General features: G+C 46.2%; 1 protein-coding gene and 1 pseudogene across 5 annotated transcripts in view; one reads left to right on the plus strand and one right to left on the minus strand.

Moving 5' to 3' along the window:
- RASGEF1C (RasGEF domain family member 1C) overlaps positions 1–25,514 on the plus strand; it is a 107,716-nt gene extending 82,202 nt beyond the window's left edge. For all 5 annotated transcript variants that reach the window (XM_035290732.3, XM_035290731.3, XM_078365806.1 and 2 more), the window contains 8 exons: positions 8,482–8,571; positions 10,183–10,285; positions 10,775–10,854; positions 10,937–11,032; positions 13,742–13,837; positions 15,616–15,739; positions 24,215–24,287; positions 24,766–25,514. In XM_035290732.3, coding sequence (XP_035146623.1) covers positions 8,482–8,571; positions 10,183–10,285; positions 10,775–10,854; positions 10,937–11,032; positions 13,742–13,837; positions 15,616–15,739; positions 24,215–24,287; positions 24,766–24,790 — 687 coding nt within the window. In that variant the 3' untranslated portion in view covers positions 24,791–25,514. The remainder of the gene's footprint in view (positions 1–8,481; positions 8,572–10,182; positions 10,286–10,774; positions 10,855–10,936; positions 11,033–13,741; positions 13,838–15,615; positions 15,740–24,214; positions 24,288–24,765) is intronic.
- LOC103790292 (integrator complex subunit 7 pseudogene) lies at positions 4,166–7,336 on the minus strand (annotated as a pseudogene).
- Positions 25,515–26,826: the final 1,312 nt, after the last annotated feature.

Consider the following 26,826-nt stretch of genomic DNA (forward strand, 5'->3'; position numbering starts at 1 on the left):
TTATCCACCTTCTGAAGCCTAATTCTGTTAATGGAACAATACTCGTTCTCCATCAGGCCTTGTTCCGTTGCTGATGAGGAACTGTGATCCCCTGTAGAGGGAGAGGCATTCTGATGTTGGGTATTATCAGCCTTTTTACTCTGGTTTCTTCCCATCATTGTAAATTTATCCACCTGTTGTCTTTGTAATTACTGACTTTCAAATTAGGTCTCTTAGTGGACGTCCAACTTGTTGATTCCCAGCACTGGAATCTGATCAACCCACTGTGCCGGCTAAAACAGCAGTGTCAAGATTCTTGGTGCTTTTCTGCCCGGGAATCTCCAGTCTGGCTTCCCTCCTGAATCCCTTCTTCAATCAGCTGAATGGGCGACTCTGCCTTCGCGGAGCTCCAAACATCGACCAAAAGAGGACCCAGTCCCGTTTACTCTGCACTGAGAACCGCCGCGCTGGCCACAAGAGTCACACTGGTGACCCCTGGGGCTCCTCCGCTGGGAATCTCCTGGTCTGTGAGCAACAAAAATTCGTCTGAAAGTGTGGCGTCCTCTCGTTCTCTGCCCTTTCACTAGGAGCTACAAGCCCGAGCTGCTAGTGATCGATCATCTTGGATCTCTCTCTCAGAGAGTTTTTCATGTAGACAAGTACATCTGAGAATAATGACAGTTTTGTTTCCTCCTTTCCAATCCTTATTCATTTCTATAGTAGTCATAGAGTAGAACCCTCCACTAATAGGAAGTAGACAAGAGTGATAGGAACACCTTAATCTATCATTTTAAATCTCAGAAATGTTGAGATTGTTTCTTATTGCAGAGTAACACTGCCCGATCTGACTAACTTATTATGCTAACTTGTACCTCTGGTATAATGTCAAATAGAAGTATTGAGAGCTGGCATCCTTATTTTGTCCTAATTTTCAAAGGAATGCTTTTAACATGTCCTAATAGAGCATGATGTTTGCTACAGGATTTCTTTAGATGTCTATTATCAGCTTAAGGAAGTAACCTGTTCCTTCCTAGTTTTCTGAGAATTCTCATCATGAATGGTTGTTAAATTTCATTTATTCTTCTGGATCTGTTACTCACATATTCTTTTCTCCTTTAAACTGTTAGCTGGTTATTTATATTAGTTTTTAAAATCAATGTTTCCTTTCTTTGTTCGTTTGGGGTTTTGTTGTTTTTGAGACAGTCTTGCTTTTTTGCCCAGGCTGGCGTACAGTATTGTGAACACAGCTCCCTGCAGCCTCAACCTCCTGGGCTCAAGTGACCCTCCCACCTCAGCCCCCTAAGTAGCTGGGACTGCAAGTACACACCTCCACGTCTGGCTAATTTTTGTATTTTTTGTGGAGATGGGGTTTCAATATGTTCGCCCAGGCTGGTCCAGAACTCCTGAGCTCAAGAAATCTGCTTGTACTGGCCTCCCAAAATGCTGGGATTACAGGTATGAGCCACCTCACCTGGTCTAGTTTTTGTTGTTGTTGTTTGAGATGGAGTTTCGCTCTTATGGCCCAGGCTGGAGTGCAGTGGCGCAATCTCAGCTCACTACAACGTCGCCTCACGGATTCAAGCGATTCTCCTGCCTCAGCCTCCCACGTAGCTAGGATTACAGGCACCCACCACCATGCTCAGCTAATTTTGTGTTTTTAGTAGAGAGAGGGTTTCACCATGTTGGTCAGGCTGTTCTCGAACTCCTGACCTCAAGTGATCCACCCTCTTTTGGCCTCCCAAAGTGCTGGGATTAAAGGCATGGGCCACTGGGCTATTTAATCAATGTTGAATCAACTTTGCATTTCTGAGACAAATGAAGCTAGAATAAGCAAAATCATTATCATTTTCATACCTCCCTGGATTTGTTTTGCTAATGTTTTGTTTAGGGTTTCTGCAACTATAATCCTCAGTGAGACTGACCTGTTGTTTCCCTTTTCGACACTGTTCTTGTGAAGTCTTTGTTTCTCTTCCCCTGTTCTCTATTCTTTTCGAAAGACTGGAATTACTTGTTATTGAAGCATTTTGTAGAGATTAGCCAGTGAAACCATCTAGGCCGGGTATTTTCTTTGAGGAATGACTTTCATATACTGATTCAAGATTTTTCTTGTTTCTTTGCTTATTCTTATTGATTTAATGGTTATAGAAATGTTTAGGTTTTCTGTTTCTTCTTTTGTCTTTTTGTAATTTATATTTTTCTAGGAATTTGGCCATTTCCCCTAAGTTTCCAAATTTATAAAGTTATTTATAATATTCTCTAGGTATCTTTTTAATTTCTTCACATCCATTTTGATTCATCTCTAGTATTTTGATTACCTACGTTTCTCTTTATTGCTGTATCAATCTTCCCAAAGTTTCATCAATTGTATTAATGTTTTCAAATAAAGATCTTTTGGCTTTGTTGATTCTGTAGATTGTAGCTTTGTTTACTATTTCATTTCTTTCTCTTCTACTCTTTATTATTTCCTTCCATCAACTTTCTTTAGATTTATTCTGTTATTCTTTTTCCAGTTGCTTATGTTGGATGTTCAGCTTGTTTTTAAACCTTCTTTTCTAATAAAAGTATGAAAGATTATTTCTCTTTACATAAATTTTTATTTGAAGCCTCCAAGTTTTATTTTGTAATATATTCATTATTATTCTAATTCCATTATGATTTCATCTTTGAACCACAGATTATTTTAAAATGTTTTTTAAGTTTCTGAACATTTGAAAAGAATGCATATTCTCAAGTAATTAAGTTCAAGTTTCCATATTTGTTTACTGCTTCAAATTGTGTTGTTCAGATTCTTACTCATTCTGAATTTGGTTTTGTTTTTCTTTTTTCAATCTTCCTAACCTATTAATTACTGTCATGTGTTAAAATCTTCCATGTGGTTGTAGGACTCAACTTCTCCTTATAAAGAACTTCACCTTTCTGATTATTTTTGCCTCCATATGTTGAACCTATGTTACTAGCTGCAATCAAGTTTAGACTTGTGACATACTCCTCATGAGTTGAATCTTTTATCATTATGCAAGTACTCTCTAATTTCCCCTAAAGCTTTCTGCTTTAGGGTCTTTTTTGTTGCCTTAAAGTCTATTTTGCTCAGTATTAATATAGCTAAGTAATATTTATCATATGTATTTTTCTATTTTTGTACTTACATCCTTGTGTTTGGTGTGTATCTCTTGGAAATGTCAAGGAGCTAGTTTTTTTTTTTGTTTTTTTTACAAAGAAACTGAGATGTTTATTTAAAAGGGAAATTCCAGGGAAAGTACCCTGCTTTACCTTAGGAGCTGCATCCAGCCAAATTACTTACAGCATCAATATCTGCAACCATATGATCCCTGATGTTTAGACATCATGATCCCGGAGCCCTAAATGATCCCCAATCAAGAAGCAGTTAAGTTACATCTAGTACACTGTGTTAAGAAAGTCTATTTTAACATGGTTTTTAACCAATATTAAAAAAAGAAAAGAAAGGGGGCGGTTTCTGGCTAACCAGAAAACTCTGTTCCCTGAGCATCCCAACTAACTGAGCCTATGTTATAAAGAGACTGCTCTCTCTAAACAATCAAGTCTAGCATAACTCATCAAGCAGAAACAAAAGCAATCACCAACCAAAGGAAAAGATCCACCCCTTCTAACTTAAAACATTAAGATATTAAAGGAGTGATTTTTTTTCATTTTTAGAACCAATGTGAAATGTCTGTATTATATAGTCGTAGACATATTAGAAAAAAACAAATTATTAATCTTTAATTTTCTATGAAATTTCTAGCTGTTCTTTGTGTCAATTAAATATGAAAATACTAAATTAAGATTGCTTTAGCACAGGAAGAGATAGATAGATGTGTGGTTGAAATAATACAGCAGGATGCTTCAATACTACTAGACTGTGGGCTTTAATAATCCAGAAGGCTGGATGTTGCAGGGAACACTTTTCAAGTCCATCTATAGGAGGACAGGTTCTGCTACCATGGATAAACCTTGGAGTGACTGGTCAGAACTTCCCAATGAACATCTCAGAATTCTAGGTCTAACTCAGGCAGCAAATGATGTATTTTGGAAGAGGAGCAGTCAAATTTACTAATGTAATGATCTCAACATGTGACTACTCTTGAAAGAAAAAGAAAAAGCCTGGCAAAAGAAAAAACAGTAATAATAAAACAAGAAAAAATGATATTTCTGGCCAGGAGCCCAATTATTTTTCAAACAAAATTTTTCCAGAATATTACAAAAATCAATGAATAAATGAACTACATTGTAACTTTCATACTTACTCCATATGAAAGACTGTTTCTGCCAATGTGATTGATCTCTTCAAAGTTTGCAGTGCATTCATCCACGGTTAAAACCATGTGTAGGCATTGCGCTGCTGCTGTTGCTGTAATGGCTGCTGGGCTCGCTGCTGTCGTAAGCGAATTTGCTGGGAATAAAGGTCTTCCAGGGATTTTACAAATATGGTAGTTCTGGGACCAGCTTTACATACTATACCATTGGCATCTTTCACTGAAGATTCCACTGTAATGTTGTGTGTTCCAAGGATAGCAAAGTTCAACAGAAATTGAGTACTGAAGTAATCATTATGAGGTTCAACCCTTTGCTCCATCTCATTGGTCATGTTGTCAATGGGTATCTTGTAGTCTTGTCCGGATTTACTCTGCAGGGTGGAAGAAACATTCCGACAGACAGACTGAATTTTGCGAAAGAGTCCTGGTTTAGATCTGTGCTAAACCACTCCCTCTACCTTTAGCGCCAGCTGCTGGTTATTCTGGACAGCAATGGGCTCTGCAGGGTTCCGGGGTGATAGTGACAGAGCAAGCTTGATGCTAGTAGACTGTAGTTTCTGGAAAAAATATCTCTGGAAAGAAAGGGGAACTTTCAGCAAAGCAATGATGGCATTGCAGAAGCATGCTGTATGCATATAAGAAACGGGTATATTTCCGATTGAGTGATTCTACTTCCTCCAGGACATGATTATATACAGACATCATTCTTCTTTCATATTCACTATCAGCATGGGCTGTTCCAGTAGATCCATATTCCTGGAAACTTGCTGATTCTGGATCCAAAATCAGGGCTTCTATTGCATCAGTAAACAACTCTGCTGCTGTAGTTCGACGTTCCTCAAAGTTGCTGAGTCAGCATCAAAAGAGGCCTGGTAAAGATCCCCATATGGAGAAGCAAGGCTCCGAAATTCTTCCACGGACTGTTTCATCTGACTGGAGATTCGACCACACCTCTCAAGGTCATTTCCTAGGGTCATGGCAATTGTTGTGGCAATTGCAGGTGGGGGCTTGTCTTTAGGCTATTACAAGTACAGATAAGTTGAGAGAAGTCTTGTAGAAGGTCAATCCTGAGTTTTACAAGTTCACATTGAAAACTTAAAGGATTCAGTGGTGTACTAGCTGCTAAGGAAGCAATCCTTTTGTGATAGAATATTAAAGACTCAGCAATGCAAGAAAGTGCTGAACTATAGTTTTCCTCTTGCAACCAGTGAGACACTGCTCTGCATGTGAGAACTCCTTCAGACTATTTAGCCAGAAGTAGAAGTGTTCTGAGGCAAACTGAGTCAGCAAACTCTGATAAAGCTCTTTGGCCATGTCATGATTACCCATTCTGGAAGACTGTCTGGCAATACAGTATATAGTCCATCCATTGGAGACACTTTCAAGCTGCTGCTTAATCACTGCCGTTACTTCCACCGATAATGCCTTCTGACTCGCTACAAAATCACAGTAGCCAAACTCACCAGAAGTTCTTGTTGCTTGTCTGTGGCTGATCGTCCAGTCACCTTGTATAGCTCCATGAGGTCACCAAGCATCCCATCACCCAGCACCAGCAGCTGCATGGCAATGGCTGCCAAACAATGGCACATCAAAATCCAGGCAGCATCCTGAGCACTGTGCAACTGAGTCAACAAGGTCTCAACCACTACTAACTAAGATGGGGCCTGCCCTTGGCCAACTTCACCTTACAGTTTAGAGCAATCTTTAAAGTGGTCTGAGGACCTGGACTATCATCTTGACTGCAAAGTACCAGTGGGGATTCCAGGCCAAAGACAGCATCCTGTTCCAGTGCCAAAAGATCTTTTTCTTGACAAGAAACAGTTATATTAGTTAGGACTCTAACTCCATGAGCTGCAATGCCCCTGTTATTATGGTAACAGCACTCTTGGGCTAATTTGACTAAATCAGAAGATCTGGGAGAAGAACTCACATTTCCTGGAACTATACTGAAGTAATGTTTGATGGCGATGGTCTCTGATAGTGTGGAAAGGACAGACAACATCCCTAGTTTGAAGCTGTCATAAGGAGTCTGGAGGGCACACCCACAAAGTGCCTGAATGTTCTCCTTACTCCAAGTATGTGGTGTTTTATTAGCAAGTAATTTCAAATCTTGAATAGCAAGTCTCTTTACTGCTTTCCTGGGATCATTCTTCAAATACTGCAACAGAAGCTGAATCTGCTTAGGTGTATCAACCAAAGATGAAGCTGCAAGCAGAGTGAAAGTGTGCAAAGAAACGATCACCATTTTGGTGGATGGATAGGATGTGACCAGCTGTTGTAAAAGCTGATGAGCTCTGGAAGCCAGGATTGCATCATGGTGCATGTGCTGTAAGATGGGTATCAATTTTAGCTTCAAGTCTACTGGTGTCACTAAACCTTGAATCATTTCACTGATTTTGTTACAGATTCCTACAGCAAAATCCTTTGACTGTGCAGAGCAGTTTGCGGCAGCAAAAACAGCGGCTTCAACTTCTACATTATCATGTGAATCTAAACTCTGACGAATACTATGATGAGCATTCTTCCTCTCAGGAATGATTGATGCCAGACTTCCCAACATCCGGAGTGTGATGGCTCTTGCCACAGGATCATTACTATGAATTACAGAAAAGATTCTCTTCACAAATTCATCCACATTCAGAATCTTCTCCAAATGTTTCTCACTTTATTGGGTAACTTTAAGAACACATAGCCTCAGGAAATTATTTCCAACTCTGAAAACATCAGCTAACTTTAGAAATGCAGAATTGATAAGAACAGGGAATGGATACTTCTGAAAAAGCCTGGGAAAGCGAACACCTGCTTCACACTGTTCACCAAGTTTGCCATATCTTAGGCCTTTGTCCAATTCCACAAGGGCAGAGTTGGCATCCAGTTCCTGTTTGCCATAGCCGGCATCTGCCAGGAAAGACTTAGTTGAGTTTGATGCCATGACCCGAACAGTTACTCGACTAGCCTAGTCAGAAAGATTGCAAATTCAGCCCCAGGACCGCCACCTTCTCCTGCTGCCTTCTTGCTGGTTTTTCCTCCGCGCGCTCAAGGAGCTGGATTTTTAACCAGTGTTGTGATCACTAGCCCATGCAAATTAGTCCTTGCTGTCTTTTGTTGTACTATGTAGTCGCCTTTCTTACCTTTCTATTCTTTCTCCTTTCTTTGCTTCTTTTGAATGAATAGGTCCTCCATTCCATCCTCCCTTCTATTTATTGAAAATTACCCTGGCAGTCTTAACAAACACATTTATGTTAAGTTTCATCTTTTAAACGGTGATATGTTATACAGTGGGAAGTTCTGTATCAATTTCAAAATTTTGTTTCCAAAGGATACGTTATGACACAGGGAAAGGTTTATGTAGAAAAGTATGGGAATATATACGGTTATGACAGGTACATACATACACACAGCTGGTGCTCATTATTCCCAGCAGCTATATTCTATAAAGTCAGAAGCACTGAATGAGTGAGCACAGAACCATTGCTCCCAGGGGATTCAAAGTTAGGTTCCTGTGAGTCTCTCATCACAATGTTTTTGCCAACAGATCAATATATAACTTTGTTTGATGTGTGTTTATGTTTGAAGACATTATTTAATATAAATTGTTGATTACTATTGATCTCATGGCCAACAGTGCTATTACTCAGGATTGAATGCTGATGTTACACACATTTTCTCTGTGGAGCACAGTGCAGCCTTTGCATGTGTAGGAACACTAGACGGCACCTCAGCACCATGCTTGGGGCCTTTCTCAATAATAAAATTATCAGCAAAAAGCATGAAAATGCAAAAGACACAATACTCAGTAGGTCAAGTCTGAGAGTGTGATACAGGACAGAGCATTGCTTTGCCTCAGCGGGAGATGCTCACCGACACTGCATGACTTCAATATTTTTGCCACCCCATGCATGTGTTCAGATGCCCACCAAAGTTTTGGGGGCTACAAATAAAGTTTAGATTAGGCAAATTTGCAAATTCAGGACCCAGGAATAATGAGGAGTGTGTGTGTGTGTGTGTGTGTGTGTGTGTGTGTGTGTTTTGTGTCTGTGTGTATGTTAAATTACATTTTTAAATGTATTTTTAAAAGGACTAAAAGGGTACACACCAAATCTTTGGTATTTCTGGATGGTTTGGGGGTTTTGACATTTCCCAGATTGTAAGGATCATAAACTGACTTCATGTCCTAAGAAATGATTGACAAAAAGACTCAGAACGTGGTCCTGTGTGTCTTTTCTAGCCCTGCTTCAGTGACAAGACCAGCAACCTAGAGGCTTACGTGAAATGGTTCAACAGACTGTGTTACCTGGTGGCAACTGAGATCTGCATGGTGAGTGGACAGCCAGGGTGGGCACAAGCTGGCATAGCCCAAGGTGGCTACAGTCAGGAGGAGCCCACCAGGGAGGGAACCGGAAGGACACCTTGAGTCCTGTTCATTTCCAAGTCCAGGACCAGGCTGGACATGCCTCCAGGACTCAAGGTAACACCAGCTTTCCTGCTGTGACATTTCCCTCCAAGGAGAACCCAGGACAGATCCACCAGCCAGACACAGAGGGTGTCGAAGAGTTTGCTGAAGGAGTGAGGGGCAGTCACTCCCAGCCCTGGTAGCTCTGCTCCCTCCATCTGTGCCTGGCTGCCTTGGGCAGCCTGGCCTGCAACTGGCCTTGTTTGGCTTGCTCAGGACCTAGAGGTGGATGTGATCCAACCTTTAAGCATTGGGAGACACACATAAAAGCCCATGGTTCTAGCTGCTTCTGGAAAGCACCAAGACTTAGCAGCGTGGAGCCAGACGTGTTTGTCACTGAGTTGCAGTCCCACCTGGCCACACCCACCCATCCTCCTCCTTGCAGCAGAGGGACCCTCCTCTGAACCCACTCTCTCACCTTAAGATGAAGGCCAGGGAGCCACTCATCCCAGGGCCAGGCTGGAGGCAGCGCTGGGGCCAGGCTAGGCTCTCTGCAGCAGGTGCTGAAACTCAGCCTGGGGCACATGTTCATGAGGGATCCACACTTGCATAGAAGAGTAGGGGGAGGCGGCCCCACGCAATGTGGTGACAGACACAGTAGTTGGCCTCTATCCCTCCACCTGGCTCAGCCCCCATCACAGGGTGGGCTGCCCTTCAACAGACAGGTCCGGCCTTGGGTGAGCAGCTCTCTGTGGCCAAGGCAGCCCTGGAAAGGGGGTTTGATGAAACGTCTCAGAGCACAACAGCCCACTTTTTGGTAACAGTAAAGACTCCTGCTGCATGCTTGGTGGGCAAGCAACACCTACCTGTGTGGAAAGAATGCAATGCAGGCCCCACTGGCCTAACCCACTTCCCACCCTCACACCACTGGCTACAGGCAAGAGGGCCAAGCCTGGGCGAAGGCTGGCCTGAGCCCGCCAGGGAGCCAGCTGCAGCCCAGGATGGCCGGGGAAGCACACGGTGTGGTTCTGCGCATTGGAGGGGTCTGAAGTCCCGAGCACCTGGCAACAAACCAGGCAGGGTTTACCAGTCACGCAGTTGTGAGATGGAAAGAGTGGAGGGGCTCCTGGAGGGACAGGCTTCAGGGCCAGCTTGTACCCCAGTGAGGGGAGAAAGCCCAGGGCTGGTGGCAGGGGGGCTCTAATTTGGGGAAGGAGTGGTATGGGAGCTGGGCCTAGAGGGATGAGGGTGCTGGAGGGGAGCCATGGAACATCTCCTGAAGGTGCCTCTCAGCAGCCCCACAGCAACTGTGGGTGCCTGTGCCCCCACCGGGCCCACCTAGCCCTCTGTGGCATTGGATTCTGCTGGCCTAGCCCATGAAGCTCTCTGAGACCCTGTTTACCCTGGGCCTCAAGTGCCTCAACTGTACAGTGGGTTTAGAGAGAGCAAAGAGGGCTGGGGGAGGGAGCAGTCCTGGTCAGAGTCAGGGCAGGGTGGAGGCGTGTCACCACTGAGGCTCTGCTGCCCTGTCCCCAGCCAGCCAAGAAGAAGCAGAGGGCGCAGGTGATTGAGTTCTTCATTGACGTGGCCCGTGAGTGCTTCAACATCGGCAACTTCAACTCTCTCATGGCCATCATCTGTGAGTGGACCAGCCTGGTCCTGGAGTCCCCAGTGCAAGCACCCCCAAGAGATCAGAGTGGGTGCAGTCAGGCAGGCAGCGTGCCAGCCAGGGCCCATCTCTGAGCAGCATGGTGCGGGGGGTGGGGTGGGCTGGGCTGTCTGAAGGCCTGGGCAGCCCCATGTCCCTGCCTCAGAGGTCCTGAAGAGCCGTGCCTTCTAAGGCAAGCCCAGCCCCCTCAGGATGTTTGATGAGGGCTTGGTGATATGTCCCCAGCCCCAGAGAGAACAAGGGCCCAGAGCAGGTGCTGGGTACAGGACGGGACCAGCATGGTGAGAGCAGCCCCACCTGGCCATGATGTCCACCAGCACCCCCTTACCCACCCACCGTGTGATAGGCTGAGCCCTGTGGACCCCAGCCCTGGTCAGGGTGCAGTCCAAGGGGCTGCAGCTACATAGAGGCCTCCCTGTCTCAGGAGCAGCCCTCTCCAACCCTCCCTCCCTCTTCCAGCTGGCATGAACATGAGCCCTGTCTCCAGGCTGAAGAAGACCTGGGCCAAAGTGAAGACAGCCAAGTTTTTCATCCTTGAGGTAAATGAGGCTACTGGGCCGCCAGGTGCCTCCGGCTATCCTCTGGACAGAACTGCCCAAATGCCTCCCTGTCTCCTTCTAGCACCAGATGGACCCAACGGGGAATTTCTGCAACTACAGGACAGCCCTTCGAGGGGCAGCCCACCGCTCCCTGACTGCCCACAGCAGCCGGGAGAAGGTAGGTCGGAGGCCACCTCGGCCCAGGTAGGCTGTAGCAGGGAGCCTGGGTGCTGGCTCGGAGTTCACCTGCTCTAGCTCCTGCCCCACTGGAGCATCAGTAATAGACAGCCAGGTCTCCTTGCTTGCATGACTCCAATGTCGGGAACATAACACCTCCCAAAACCGGAGGAAAGCCAGCCTCAGACAGCTCTAACTGACAGGAAGTGCTTCTTGAGGGCCTGAAGCCGAGCTGCCTAGGGTCATCCTTTCCTGGGGGACCATGCAAGTGAGACCACTTCATCTTCTGCTCACCAGTTCTTCAGAGCCCCCAACCCTCCTTCTCTCTTCTCCTTAGTCAACGGCCCCAGACCTGTCCTGCCGCACTACAGTTTCCAGGCTCCTCTCCACTTCGAGTCTTTTGGTCCTTAAACAGCTCGATTTGTCAAAATTTCTTCTGTTTCAGATAAAATTGCGGTTCCAGGTACATAGGATCTTCCACCTCCCTGATTATACACACAATGCTTTTATTTGTGTGGCCTCAGATCACATTTACATTTTTGGCAATCACTAAACCAAGCTTTTCCTCAGCCTGTTCACAGCTCATATTCTTTTTTTTTTTTTTTTTTTTTTTTTTGAGATGGAGTCTCTTTCTGTCGCCGTACAATCTTGGCTTACTGCAACCCCCACCTCCTGGGTTCAAACAATTTTTCTGCCTCAGCCTCCCAAATAGCTGGGATTACAGGTGCACACCACCACACCTGGCTAAGTTTTGTATTTTTAGTAAAGATAGGGTTTCTCCATGTTGGCCAGGCTGGTCTCGAACTCCTGACCTCAAGTGATCAACCCACCTCAGTCTCCCAAAGTGCTGGGATTACAGGCATGAGCCACTGCGCCCAGCCACAGCCCATATTCTTATACACCTGCATTTGTGGGGCCTTTGCTGACCTGATAATTTTATTTCTCCTCCAAATTCTACCCATGGCCTCTGATACAGAGAATTATGTGTAGGTCCTGGGATTGCAATGATCCTCTGGCTTGAAACCTGTTACCATCCTGATGATTAGAGTTGTTCATCTCTATAGAGAGGAAACTCCAAGACTTGTACCTTTTAAGGTCTGTTCCACACAGGAACATTAGTGGAATCAGGTCCCTGCTGTGGTTCGTTGATGTCCGTCTCCAGCTTGAGGGATAATAGAACACATTGCTGTTCTTGAAATTAAGGTCCCGCTGGAATTGCATTGGATGGATGCCAGTGGGCAGGCTTGGGAAACAAGCTGAGGTGTGCACGCTTGTGCTGCCTGCCAGGCTTTCTTGGCCCTCTGCCCAAGGGGTAGATGCCAGTCATACAGATGGCTCTGTCCTGTCCAGATGGCCTTTCCTCTTTAGGATGTAAGCGTGTCAGTGACTCTAGGTCCCAGGCAGGGGTCTGCTGCAGAGGAAAGCAGCACCCAGGGATGCAAGACCTCAAATCCCAGGGCAGGTGGGTGGCCCGCCAGAGGCCAGAAAGCCAGACAGCAGGGGCAGGAACCTCATGTCACTGAGCACCTGCCTCATTCTGGCCACTTGACCTCCATACCCCAGCTTAATTCTGACTCTATGGAGGCATCAGCATTGCCACTTCCCAGATCAGCAGACTTAGACTGGGGCAGGAGACCTTACTAGTCCAGTCACACTGCAGGTAGGTGGCAGAGCCAGGGGTCAAACTCCAGCCTGTCTGGCTCTGAATCTCGGGGTCTGCCCACCACCAGGCTGACTCCTGTTCCCAGGCATGGGTGTATGTGGCGGTCGCAGGGCACTGGCTACAGCCCTAGGTTGGATGCAGGGTTGGTCAGTTGCATAGGAGCATGGTGCCAAGCTGGGCTGGGAGCCGTCAGCCATGCATGGACACTCTGCACTGTTTCCTTCATTCCTGCTGGGATGGGCACTGTGGGGCAAGTAGACAGACTGGGATTTGGGTGCCTGTGCTCTGAGCCCCTTCCAGCTCTGGGTGCTGGGAGGCTGTGCGTTGGGTCTGGTGCTGTAGGCAGGCGGCTACATAGCTGTGTGTTTACTTTAACTACATTCTCCTCTAACTTCCAGGGAGAGATGGGTCATGGGCTAGACCCATAAAAACTGTTTTATGGGTGGAGGTGGGTGGAGGGACAGGGAGGGAGGGAAGGAGGAAGGAGGAAGGGATGCTTACAGTCATGCTCACAGTTTCCTGGCACCCCAGCTAAGTTGATGGGGCTGGAAGATCTTGGTCGTCATAGCACTTTATGCTTCCTTCCTGTCTGTGGGTGGCTCCTGTCTGCCCCTCTCCCAGTCTGTGTTACAGGGCCCACTTATCTGGGTGACCTCCAAGCTGACCTAGGCTCTAATTAAACTTCTCATGTTAGAAGCAAGGGCAATGAATTTTCAGATGCAAAGTAGGGCTGTTTGGCTGCGGTGAGGGCAGGGAGACTAGGTCAGACATGGGGATGGGCAGTGGCACCTCCACGCTCAGCAGAGTGATGGGTGCCTCCTCCTTTCTTTGTGGTCGTCATTGCTCTCCATAGTGCACACGAATTCGCCTCATAACCCATGAAGCCCTGAGGCCCCAGCTAGCCCAGGAAGTTTCCCCTGCCCTCTGCACCCTGGGGTTGGGTCTGAGGTCCCTGGGGCAGTTATCTCCCGGCAAGACTGCCCCCTTCCCTGGAGCCAGCTGTATAGAGCACCCAGATGGGGCCAACCTGCACACTCTTTCTTCCAGATTGTCATTCCCTTCTTTAGCCTGCTCATCAAAGACATCTACTTCCTGAATGAGGGCTGCGCCAACCGCCTTCCCAATGGACATGTCAACTTTGAGGTAGGACCTCCGTGAGGACTGCCACTGAGGTAGACTGGCCAGGAAAAGTTCCCAGGGCAGGACCACTGGCCCCTGCAGACCCAGCCTAATGGGGACCCTGGGGAAGAGTGAGCAGTTCACAGCAGACCTCAGCAAGATTATCAGGGTCCCCCCACCCCAACATCTGCTGCAGTGGGGAGGCTGAGGCTCAGGTTCATGTTCATCCAGGCTGCGCCTCACAGCCAGCACAGGTGAAACAGGGTCCATCTGAATCTTTGAGGGGCACCGGGCTGGAGAGAAAAACAGATCCATGGGCCCACAGTGACAACTGTCAGGGCACTGTGACAGGGGCTGTGCCCTGGGGGTCAGGGCCAGCCCCAAGGCAGGGCCCTGAGTAGCAGGAGGAAGCTGTCAGGACGAGGCTAGAGTGAGCAGAAAGAAAGAATTCTGTTCCCTCTACAGACACTCACCACTGTCAGCTCAAGTGTCTCCTCTTCCAAGAAGCCCCCTTGGACCTCCCAGGCAGAGAAAGCCCACCTATCAGGCCTCCCATAGCACAGCAGGGTGGGCAACCCTCCATCCATCCTCAGTCACTGTACCCGAGTCCCTGAGCTCCTGAGAAGCAAGACCAGGCTGACCCACTCCGTATCCTGACACCCAGCATATGTGTCTTGGAGTATCTGGTGAGCTAGGCAGGCGCTGGTTCAGATGGAGCATGCCATGCAGCAGTGGGACCTCCAGTCTGCAGGAAGGAGGGGGCCCTTCTCCCACTGGAGAGCCAGTCCCACCTTAGTGCTTGTCTGAGCAGTGGGTGACACAAGTGGGTGCGAGGCCCCACCCAGCCTCCAACTCCAAGGGCCAGTCACCGGTCACTCTGTCTGAGCCTCAGTCTGTGTAAAATGGGGCTTCAACTGTAGCCCACAGAGGGTCTAGGAGTGGAGGTGCAGCATGGCCCTCCAGGGGCTGTGAGTGTCCCCTGCAGGTGGGAACCATAGCACATGCCCAGACCGTTGGGCCTGGAGCTGCCCTCCTCACAGACACCCCAGCAGACCATCACATGCTGCCCACAGGCCTGGTTATGGGGTCCCAGACCACCTTACCCCTTAGGTCGGCCCAGGCTGGAGGTGATGTAGACAAGATTGGGCTTAGGCAAGACACTGCAGGGATCCAGGGGCCTGGGATCTTCCTCAACAGGTGACACTGGCCCAGAGCAGGCATGGGAACCCCTGCCTTTGCCCTTCCTGAATTGACCTCAGAGCTGGGGCCAGGGTCAGGCAAGACTGCAAGGTGCTACATGGTCCCAGCTTTGGGGAGCAAGCAGGAGGGACTGGACCTGGCTGCCAGGGTTGATCAGGGGGTGTCGTGGAGCGGGGCGCCCCACCATTCACAACTGTGTGCTGCTGTTTATTTAAAGTCCTTCTTAAAGTTGGCACCATTTTTAAAAATTAAGTACATGTGTTTATATTTTACTTAAGTAAAATCAGACTTCAGTGAATTACTTAAGTCTTACTTAAATATACTTATTTAAATATATTTGCATAATTCTGTAAATCAACAAACACGTATCACTTGCCATACATCAAGGATAACAACAAAAATAAATAAAACCACGTCCACTCTTGCTCCACACAGGCTAGTGGCCAGGACTGCTCTCGCCCTCATTTGTTGCCCCCTGCTCCTCCTCAGACCCCTAAAGTCACTGGGGGTGGAGAGAGGCTCTGCCAGGACCAGCCCCTCTCCCTCATGGGGGCCTCCAGGCACTGGAGTGCCTCCATTCTGTGTCTCTGTGACCCTGGCAGAAATTCCTGGAGCTGGCCAAGCAAGTGGGGGAGTTCATCACCTGGAAGCAAGTGGAGTGTCCCTTCGAGCAGGACCCCAGCATCACCCACTACTTGTACACCGCCCCCATCTTCAGTGAGGATGGTAAGGTAGCCCTGCAGCCTCCCACCCATGGGACTCTTGGATAGCCTCTCTGTCGCCATTCAGGACCCCTACTCTGAATAGGTTAGGGATTCACCCTGCCCACCTAAGCTGGCTCCGGGAGGGAACAAGGAGGGCTGCATCCTCCTGGCTGGCCCATTGCCACTCCAGGAGCACAGGATGGGCCTGAGGAACTGCAAGCTGGGACCTCAAGGAACCCCAGAGCCAGGCTCCTCCCGAGACACAGTTTGGACACCTTTGGAATTCTAAATCAGAACCATCTACCTGTCTGACCCCGTTTTCCTCAGTAAAGTGGGGGTGATGATAAGAATCACCCTCTCAGAGCTTACATGGGCAGTGCCAAGCACAGCACTGACTGTGTAGGTGTGTACATGTGTGCAGGTGTTATTACAGGCGCGAGGTGAGGCCTCTTTGCTCCAGAGTGACATTCATTTCTGTCTTCTGCAATAAATAAGCATTTCCATATGATCATTTGTCAGATGTAAGTTTACCTGGAAGTGTGCTAAGTGGGCAAGTCCCAAGGCCCCACTTTCAGGAAGTAGAAGTGGTAGAGAAGCAAGTGACTTTCTGAGTTTGAGCTGTGGAATGGCCCCATGGCACCACTCACCCTGAGAGGGCCTGCTCAGCATGCAGGAGATCTGGCGCCTCATCACAGCAACATGTCACAGAGGGACCCATACTTATGCTCAGGGAGTTCTTTCGCTTTCTGCAAAAAAAAAGAAAAAAATAGGGGAGAAGGATCTTTTAATGATTTTGTTTTTGAATACTTTCAACTTTGACATTTTATTGTTTATATTTTGGAGCTGGGAACTTTTTGGAGGGGAGTTCACTCATACCGGTAGCCACGTCCCCCCACTTCCACCAAAAAGCTCAGCAGCTGATGAGTAAACCGGTCTGAGCTGCTTCTACCCCAGTGAGCTGCGAGATAAGCAGTCCTCATCATCTCTAAGGCTCCCCTGCAGCATCTAGAAAGTGGGGGATGTGAGAACCTGCTCACCAGAGCCACAGTGAATGCCTTGAGTTGCCCAGGCAAAGCCCACACAACTACATTCAATCCACACTAATGTGTTAGTTTCCTATTGCTGCTGTCACAAATCACCACAAACTTGGTGGCTCAAAACAATAAAAATTTATCGTATATACTCCCAGAGATCAGAGGGCTGAAATTAGTTTCTCTGGGCTAAAATCAAGATATCAGCAGGGCTAGTTTCTTCTGGAGCCCTTGAGAGGAGAATCCATTTCCTGGCCTTTTTCAACTTCTAATGGCCACCTGTATTCCTTGGCTTGTGGCCCCTTCCTTCATCTTCAAAGTACATCATTCCACTCTCTGCTTCCATCATCGCATCATCTTCTCTCCACCATAGTCAAATCTGCCTTTGCCATCCTCTTATAAGGACACTTGTGACTGAATTTAGGGCCCACACAAATAATCCAAGATATTCTCCCCATCTCCAGATTCTTAATTATTAGTCTGCAAGGTTCCTTCTTGCCATAGAAGGTAACATTCAAAGGTCATGGGGATTAGAACCTGGATACCTCTGGGGGCCATTATTCAACCTACTACCCTAGTTATATGATGATTGTTGTCATTAGCCCGTGACCTCTTCATGGAACTTGGGCATTAAGATGAGCCAAAGACACATGAGGAGAGACAGAGAGTAGTTTCAGGGCAGACAGAGAAAAAAGAAGGGGGCATTTTAATCACTCCTTTAGTCAACCATATGTCTTCAGAGACTGCTGTGTGCCAGACAGCAATCTGGAAGTTAACACAGACAAAACCATGGCCCTCCTGGAGCCCTATTAGAGAGAAGTATCTTCCGTTTTGACTGTCTCTTCCTTCTGTCCCTCCCACAATCCAAAAAAAGTGGAAGAAGGTAGGAGACCTAGGATGTACTGAACCCCACCTGAGTGAGTTACAGCCCCTCGCAAAAACCTGGCCCTGACCTCAGCTCCAGGCTTCCCTGGCAGAGCCCACTGGCAATTAGCCTTGAATCTCATTGAAGCAAATGAAAATATAGAAAGTCTCAGAAAAAACAACAACAACAAAACCAGAAGCTGTAAGGAAGAGCCAATGGGAGTTTGAGTTTAGAACTGAAAAATACAATAATTGAGTTGGAAAACTGAGTGAATGGGCTTAACAGCAGAATAAAGAAGGCGGAGGAAAAAAAATCCTTGAACTGAAAGATAGGACAATAGAAATTATACAATCTGAACAACAGGGAGAAAATAGACTGAAACATAGTTTCAGGGACCTGTGGGATTATAACCAAGATCCCATACTCGTCATCAGAGTCTGTGGAGGAGAGGAAAAAGAGGGCAGGACTGAAAAAGTACTCACAGAAATAATGGCTAAAAGTTCCCAGAGTCGGAAAAAACATAAACATAAGACATAAAATTCAAGAGCTAAATGATCCCAAAAAGGAAAGACCAAAGAAACCCATACTAAGACCCATTGTAGTTAAACTTCTGAAAACTGAAGAAAAAGAAACAAATCTTGAGTCCAGGCTCAATGGCTCACACTGTAATAATCTCAGCACTTTGGGAGGCTGAGTCAGGTGGATTGGTTGAGGCCAGGAGTTTGAGACCAGTCTGACCAACATGGCAAAACCTCGTCTCTACTACAAATACAAGCTGTGGTGGCACATGCTTATAATCCCAACTACTTGGGTGGTTGAGGCACAAGAATCGATTTAATCTGGAAGGCAAAGGTTGCAGTGAGCCAAGATTATGCCACTGCACTCCAGCCCAGGTGACAGAGTGAGACTCTGTCTCAAAAATAATAATAATTTAAAAATTTTTTTTTAAATATTGGAAGCACTGAGAGAGAAATGACACTTTACCTATGGGGGGAAAAACAGTTTGAATGAATGATGTCAAATTTCTCATCAGAAACCATGAGGCCAGAAGACAGTGGCACATTTTTCAATTGGAAAAAAAAAAAAAAAGAACTGTCAAGCCAGAATCCTATATACTGTGAAAATATCCTTCAGGAATTAATTATAGATAAATCAAAATAGAATTCTAAAAGCTGGTCAGGTAAACCACAGGAAGACAAGAAAAACAAAACAGAGAACGAAACACAGAACAAAAAGAAAACAAAAAATAGAAAGACTGACTTAAGTCCTAATATATAAATAATTACATTAAATGTAAATGGTCTAAATATACCAAGTAAAAGAAATTGACGAAGTCATTTTTTTAAATGTTTCAACTATATGCTATCTATAAGAAACTCACTTCAAATATAATGATAGAGACATTTTGATAAGTAAAAAAGAGAAGAAAAGATAAAGCATGCTAATATTAATTAGAAGAAAGGAATAGCAATATTAATTTCAGATAAAGTACACCTTAGAAGAAAGAAAATTACCAGAAACAAAGAAGGACATTATATATTAATAATAGGTTCAGTCTCCAAGATATAGCAATCCTAGCTATGTATCCACCAAACAACACAGCTGAAAAATTCATTAAAGCAAAGGCTGATCAAACTGAAAGGAGAAATAACAAACCCACAATTACAATTGAAGACATCAACACCCTTCTCTTAACATTTGATAGAACAACTAGACAGAAAATCAGCAAAGAACTCAACAATATCACCAAACAACAGGATCTAATCAACATTTACTGAACATACAACATGTACTAAGCATACATACAAGTGCAGCAGAACACCATTTTAAAAAATTGTCCCCAGAGGCCAGGCACAGTGGCTCACACCTGTAATCTCAGCACTTTGGGAGGCTGAGGCAAGCAGATCACAAGGTCAGGAGATTGAAACCATCCTGGCTAACACGGTAAAACCCCACCTCTACTAAAAATACAAAGAAATTAGCTGGGTGTGGTGGCACGTGCCTGTAGTCCCAGCTATTTGGGAGGCTGAGGCAGGAGAATCACTTGGACCCAGGAAGCAGAGGTTGCAGTGAGCCAAGATCACGCCACTGCACTCCAGCCTGGGTAACAGAGTGAGACTCCATCTCAAACAAACAACAACAACAAAAGATTGTCCCCAGAATATAAACCAAGATATACCATACCCTGAGCCATAAAACAAGCTGCCACAAATTTAAAGTAATCGAAATCATACACACTGCATTCTTCAACCACAGTGAGATTAAATTTTACGTCAGTAGCATCAGAAAACAGAAAACTCTTCAAACATTTAGAAATCAAATGACACACCTCTGAATAATCCATGGGTCAGAGAGGCTCAAGGGAAATTAAACAAATAATTGAACAGACTGAAAATACAATCAAATTTGTGGGACAGCTAAAGCAGGACTGAGAAGGAATTTTATAGCACCAAATGCACACACTAGAAAAAAGGGAAAGTTTCAAATCAATAATCTAAGTTTCTACATCAAGAATCTAGAAAAAGAGGAGCAAAATAAACTCAAAGCCAGCAGAAAGGAGGAAATAAGAGCAGAAATCAATGAAACCGTAAGCAGTAAAACAATGAAGTTAATCAAAGGGCTGCTTCTTTGAAAAGAACCATAAAATTGCTGCCATTTAGCAAAGAATCTCTTGACAAAGAAAAGACAAAAATTACTAGTATAGTAGTCCCCCTTATCTGTATTTATCCTCAGTCAACCGTGACCTGAACGTATTAAATGGAAAATTCCAGAAATAAACAATTCATAAGGTTTGAATTATGCACCATTCTAAGTAGTGTGATGAAAACACATGTCATCCCACTTTGTTCCTCCTGGGACATGAATCATCCCTTTGTCCAGCATTTGTGTGGTATTTGTGCTGGCCGTTTAGTCATTTAGTAGCCATCTCAGTTATCAGATCAACTGTCACAGTGTCACTGTGCTTGCGTTCAGGTAACCCCTATTTTACTCTTCTTTTTTTTTGAGACAGAGTCTTGCTCTGTCACCCATGCTCCAGGCTGGAGTGCAGTGGTGCAATATCAGGTCACTGCAACCTGTGCCTTCCAGGTTCAAGTGATTCTCCTGCCTCAGCCACCCAAGTAGCTGGGATTACAGGCATGAGCCACCATGCCCAGTTAATTTTTGTAGAGACAGGGTTTCACCATGTTGGCCAGGCTGGTCTCAAACTCCTGACTTCAAATGATCTGCCAGCTTCGGCCACCCAAAGTGCTGTGATTACAGGCATGAGCCACCGTGCCCAGCCTCTTTTACTTCTTAATGGCCCCAAAGTACATGAGTAGTGATGCAGGCAATTCAGATATGCCAAAGAGAAGCTATAAAATGCTTCCTTTAAATGATGAGGTGATCCACCCAGGAATCAATCTAAAAATAATAATTAAGAAAGATGAGGTGAAAGTTCTCAAATTAAGGGGGAAAATATTGTATGCTGAGACTGCTAAGATCTACGGTAGGAACAAACTTATCCATGAAATTTTGAAGAAAGAAATTCTTGCTAGTTTTGCCATTGCATCTCAAACTGCAAAAGTTATGGCCATATCGCCTGATGAGTGCTTAGTTAAGATGGAAAAGGGATCCAAGGCGAGTATATACAGGGTTCTGTACTATCTGCAGTTTCAGGCAGCCACAGAAGACTTAGAATGTATCCCCCACAGATAATAGGGGACTACTGTACCAGGAGTAAAACAGGATATCACTAATGACTACAGACATTGAAAAGATAATAAGGAATATGACAAACAACTCCACACATGAATTTGACAATTTAAATGAAATGGATTAATTCCTCAAAAAACACAAATTACCACAATTTGACATAAAAGAGATCATTTAAATAGTCCTGTAACTGTTCAGTAAATTGAATTTATTTTAAGACTCGCAAAAATGAAGTCTCCAAGCTCAAATGGTTACACTGGAGATTTCTACCAAATGCTTAAAGAATTAACACCAATGCTGCACCATCTCTTCCAGAAAGTGGAAGAGGAGGAAGCCTCCCAATTCATTTTATGAAGCCAGTTGTCTTAGTCAGTTTGAACTGCCATAACCAAGTACCTTAGACTGGGTAATTTATAAACAACAGAGATTTTCTTACCACTGAGTTAAAAAAAAAATTCTTTCCTACAATTCCGGAAGCTGCTCTCTGCTTCCAAGGTGGAGCCTTCTTGCTGTGTCCTCACATAGCAGAAGGGGCAAGTGCTGTGTCCTCATATGGCAGATGGGCAAAAAGGGACCAGAGTGGCTCCTTCCAGCCCTTTTACAAGGGCACCAATCCCATCTGTGAGGGTGGAACCCTTATGATGTAATCGCCTCCTGAAGACTCCGCCTGTTAGTTAATAGTGTTGCGTTAGGGATTACAATTTTTCAAAAATCATTTTGAAAAATTTAAAATGAATTTTTCAGGGGCACAAACATTCAAACCATGGCACCAGTATTACCCTGATACTAAAACCAAAGACAGTACCAAAAAAAAGAAAATATAGACCAATATTCCTCATGAATGTAGACACAAGAATCCTTAACAAAATAAGCAAATAGAGCTCAGCAGTATATAAAAATAATTATACATCATGACTAAGTGGGTTCATTCCAAGGATGGGAAGCTGTTCAATATGTGAAATTCAATCAGTATAATTCACTCTACTAAACAGCTAAAGAAGAAAAGACACATGATTATATTAATCAATGCAGAAAAGGCATTTGACAAATTTCTACACACATTTATGGTGAAAACTCTCAGAAAATTGTAATAGAAGGGAATTTATCAGCATGGTAAGTTGCATCTACAGAAATCCTTCTGTGAACTTTATATTTAATAGTGGAAGATTTAATGCTTTCCTCCTAAGACCAATAACAGGAATATATGTTCACTCTTCCCCACTCTTAGTCAACACAGTGATGGAAGATCTAGTTAGTGCAATAAGGCAAGAACAGGAAATAGCACACAGATCAGAAAGAATGATTAACACTGTTCCTAATTGCAGATGATGATGAAAAAAAAATTCCAAGGAATCTACAAAAACTCCTAGAACTAATAAGGGACTTCAGCAAGGTTGCAGAATACAAGACACACATGCAAAAATCAACCGTGTTTCTACATATGAACAATAAACATGTGCACACTGAAACTAAAATTATAATACCATTTCCAACCCCTCAAACATGAAATATGTAGGTGTAATCTAACGAAGCATGCACAGCATGTGTAGGCTAAAAATTACTCAATGCTGATGAAAGAAATCAAGGAACATGTAGATAAATGGATGTTTATGAACAGGAGGACTGCATAGCAAAGGTATTAATTGTCCTCCCAGAATTTAAGTACAGATTTAATGCAATTCCTATCCTAATCCCAGCAAGACTCTTTGTAAGATAGAGATGAGATTCTCCTAAAATTTGTATGGAAGGCAAAGGAACTATAATTGCTAAAACAATCTTGAAAAGGATTAGTGGGAGGAATGAGTCTACCTGATGTTAAGGCTGATATTATATAGCTACAGTCATCAAGACAGCACAGTATTAGGGGAGGGATGGATGCATGGATCAATGGAACAGAACAGAGAACCCAGAAAGAGACCCACACAAATATACCAGGTGATTTTTGACCCAAAAAAAAAAAAAATTCAACGGAGGAAAGCTAGCCCTTCAATGCCGGAGCATCCAGACATCCACAGAGCAAAACATGAACCCCAGCCCAAGCCTCACACCTTATACAAATAATTAGCTCAACATGAATCACAGACTGAAATGTACAGTATAAAGCTGTACAACTTTTAGCAGGGAAAAGCAAGAGATAATCCTCAGAATATAGGACTAGACAAAGAGCTTCTTATTCCAAATATGCCACTATTATATCACCCTGCTATTGCATTCTTGGGCAGTTCTAGAGAACTGAAGACTCATATTTATACATCATTTGAAGTGAGTTTCACATAAAAGCAAAAGCCCATAAACGAATGTTTATAGCAGCTCTATTTGTTATAGCCAAAAACTAGAAACACACCCTGGAAGTCCTTCAGAGGACGAGTGGTTAAACTAACTGCGGTCCATCCACACCACGTGCTCTTCAGCAATTGGTGTGCGCTTCAGGGTGGACACATACCCAGAGTTGTGCCCAGGAATGCAGGCCAATCGCATCATATCCCATATGACCTGTTTATAGAACATCCTTGAAATGATAAAATACAGAAAGGAGAATAGATTGGTGGTTGCCAGACCTTAGGAAAGAGATTGGGTGGGAGGTGAGTGCGTGTGGCCGTCAGAGGGCAGCACGTGGGGTCTCTGGTGACCAAGCCCTTGGTGGAATGGAAATGCTCTGTGTCCCAACTGTGTGGCGTCAGTGTCCTGGCTGTGATACACACTACTCTAGTTTTGCACATGGTTATCACTGGGGGAATGTGGGTGATGGGTCCACAGAATCTCTGCATTATTTCTTATAGCCACATTGGATCTATACTTATTCCCAAACAAGAAGTGTAATTTTAAAGCAAAAAGCAGGTCAGGCTCTGGGTGTAGAACAGGCTATTATCAACCATAATTGTGAAATTTCACTTCATTTTCTGTCTAGGTCTTTATTTGGCTTCTTATGAAAGTGAAAGCCCAGAGAACCAAACAGAAAAAGAGAGATGGAAATCTCTAAGGTGAGTCTTTGTGCGGAGATGGGGCCTGAGGGCTGCTTGGGACCAACCAGGTCAAGGCCGGCTTCAGAGATACCAGGTCATCAGCCTCCTGGGAGCCTGGGCAGCCCACAGTGAGGTGGGAGCAGAATCAAGCCACAGTCATGGGGATGAGAAGAGGCTGAGCTGGTGGCTGCCTCTGTGGGCAGTCAAGATGCACATCCCAGGAACAGGGACTCCCAGTCCATATTTTTATGCCAGAGAGTGGGGCGCACACCCCACCTCCTTCTTGTTTGGCATGTTAACACATCCGAGTGGCGGTCAGAAATGATCCATAGCAATGTACTTTGAGGGCTGAGCCACAGGGACTTGCAAAACACCCCTCTGGGGCAGGAGGCTGGCTCTCCTCAGCACACTGAGAAGGTGGCTGTGCTGGAGAACAGTCTAACCAGGGTGAGGAGCTCCAGGCTCTCACAGCTGTCCGGCATGCTTAAATCTGCAGATCTTCTATTTTGGGGAAGACATGAAACGTGCTGAACTGAGGGAGGAGGAAGAGATGGAGCCTGCAGAAGCCGTCTACAGCCCTGCCTCAGATGGCCCAGCGGGCAGAGGCGGGGGAGCACCTCACTACTTTGCAAACGCCAACCCTGTGGCCTGACACCTCCCACAGTGGCCATATGGGCACAGGAGACCTTTTGTGGGACTTCAGCCCTGGCAGGGCCCAGGGCCTCCAGACGTGTGGGTGGCACATGCCTTGGGGACATCCTGCCTTCAGGACCATGGGGTCATGTGACTGGTCAGTCTGTCCATCCTCGGCAAGGACACAGCACTGCCTCAGAGGGTCGGGCCACTGCAAGCTCAAGACCTTGCTCAGTGACGTACCACTTTGGCCAATACCCACAGTCTGTTATCAGGTGGCTTGGGAACTTCTGCAACCACAGCAGGCATCACGGTGCCATGTGAGATGCCTGCACCAGCTCCGAGCCCACCGGCAGCCACTGCCATTCTGCCCATGGGCCCCTGCCCTGCCCTGCCGATGAGCTTGTCTCTGCAGCCCCAGGTACCCCCTTCCTGGATGCTGCTGGCCTCAGGGGATAGCTTTCTGGTGACAGCTGTGGAACGGGTCAGCAGGACACTGGACACACAGAGTTACAATGTGTACACGGCAGTCCTGCTATGAACTTTAGTTGCTGTAAAGCCCAGCCCCCTGTAAACTTTAGTTGCTATAAACACACCCGTATACCCTGCTTATCCATGTCCACCCATGCCTCTGACTCGCCAGCCTGAAATGACCTTTGGCCAGGATGCCTGGCAGGTTTTCAACTCAGCTCTGGGAATGCCGTAGCCACAGTTCAGCATGGGACCAGGTGTCCGTTTCCTGTTTCCCATCCAGAGACCCCATGTCTTGCTCACAGAGCCTGGTGCATGGTGGATGCTCAGTTAACCTTTGGTGAGGGATACCCACAGCTTTGCCTGTTCTGGGGCCCCTTGTGCAGAGCAGGGCATGAAGAAGCCAACAAAACCCCCTCAGCCCACCCAGTCTGTTTCCAGCCCCTCACAAACTGAGCCAGCAGGCTGTGGGCCAGGGAACATCTGCGACCCCATCTGACACGTGACAAGGTCATCTAGCCAAGAAGTCGGAGAGTACAATGTACACCCTCTTTCTTGGTCAGGGCCTGCTGGGTGGTGGATGGGCTGGGTCAGGGGCACTGGGGTACACTGACCTACACTGGCCAGCTCCAGGCCATGTCAGGCCCCTTAGTGGTGGGGTCCCACTCAGCACCAGACTTGGTTGACCTGGACTTGGGTCCTATCTGGGGAACAGGCAGAGACAGGGCCACCAGCAGCCCTGGTGCCTCAGCGAACTCAGGGATTCTGCCTGGTGAGCCAGGACCATAGCAAGGCTCTAGAAGGACCCGGCAGAGACAGGGAGGCCTGCACATCAGGGCTAAGCAGAATCCGCCCTGCACCACCCCAGCCCACTCCTTCCATCTGAGACCTTGGGGAGGGCAAGTAGTGTGGAGAGTTTGGGGTAGGGCTCCTGCAGGGCCTGGGCAGAGCCCTGGGGGCCAAACCCAAGGAGTTTTGGGGGTTCCAGAAGCTGGCTAGACTCACCTTCTCACCCTATCCCTACCTGACACCCTCAGTCCCTGGCGCCCCTTGGGCAATATTAGAAAAGCCCTGTCCTGAGGTCAGCAGGGACTATCCCTGCCTCCTGGCCACACCAGCATGCTGTTCCCACTGCCTGACATGCTGTTCCCTGTCTTGTCAGTCCAGTCAGAGCTGCAGCCTCAGATGCTGGGCCCATCTCCCAGAAATGATTCCTGACAGCAGCCCCCCAGTGGCCCAGCACAGGATGGGTATCAGGAGGATGGCCAGGTGAAGCTGAGTGCTCCCAGCTCTGGCAGGGGAGTCTATGGGGCAGGAGGGAAGGAGACAGCCCATAGCCAGCCCTGTGGAGAAGGCAGGGCTCGGAGCTCGGGCTGAGCACATTTATGCCTCAGGATCCTCCAAGGGGCCTTCAGCCCAGCTCTGCACCCCTCCGAGCAGCTGCTGGGTGCCA

The sequence above is a fragment of the Callithrix jacchus genome, chromosome 2 (assembly GCF_049354715.1).
Source record: "Callithrix jacchus isolate 240 chromosome 2, calJac240_pri, whole genome shotgun sequence".
Taxonomy (NCBI): Eukaryota; Metazoa; Chordata; class Mammalia; order Primates; family Cebidae; genus Callithrix; species Callithrix jacchus.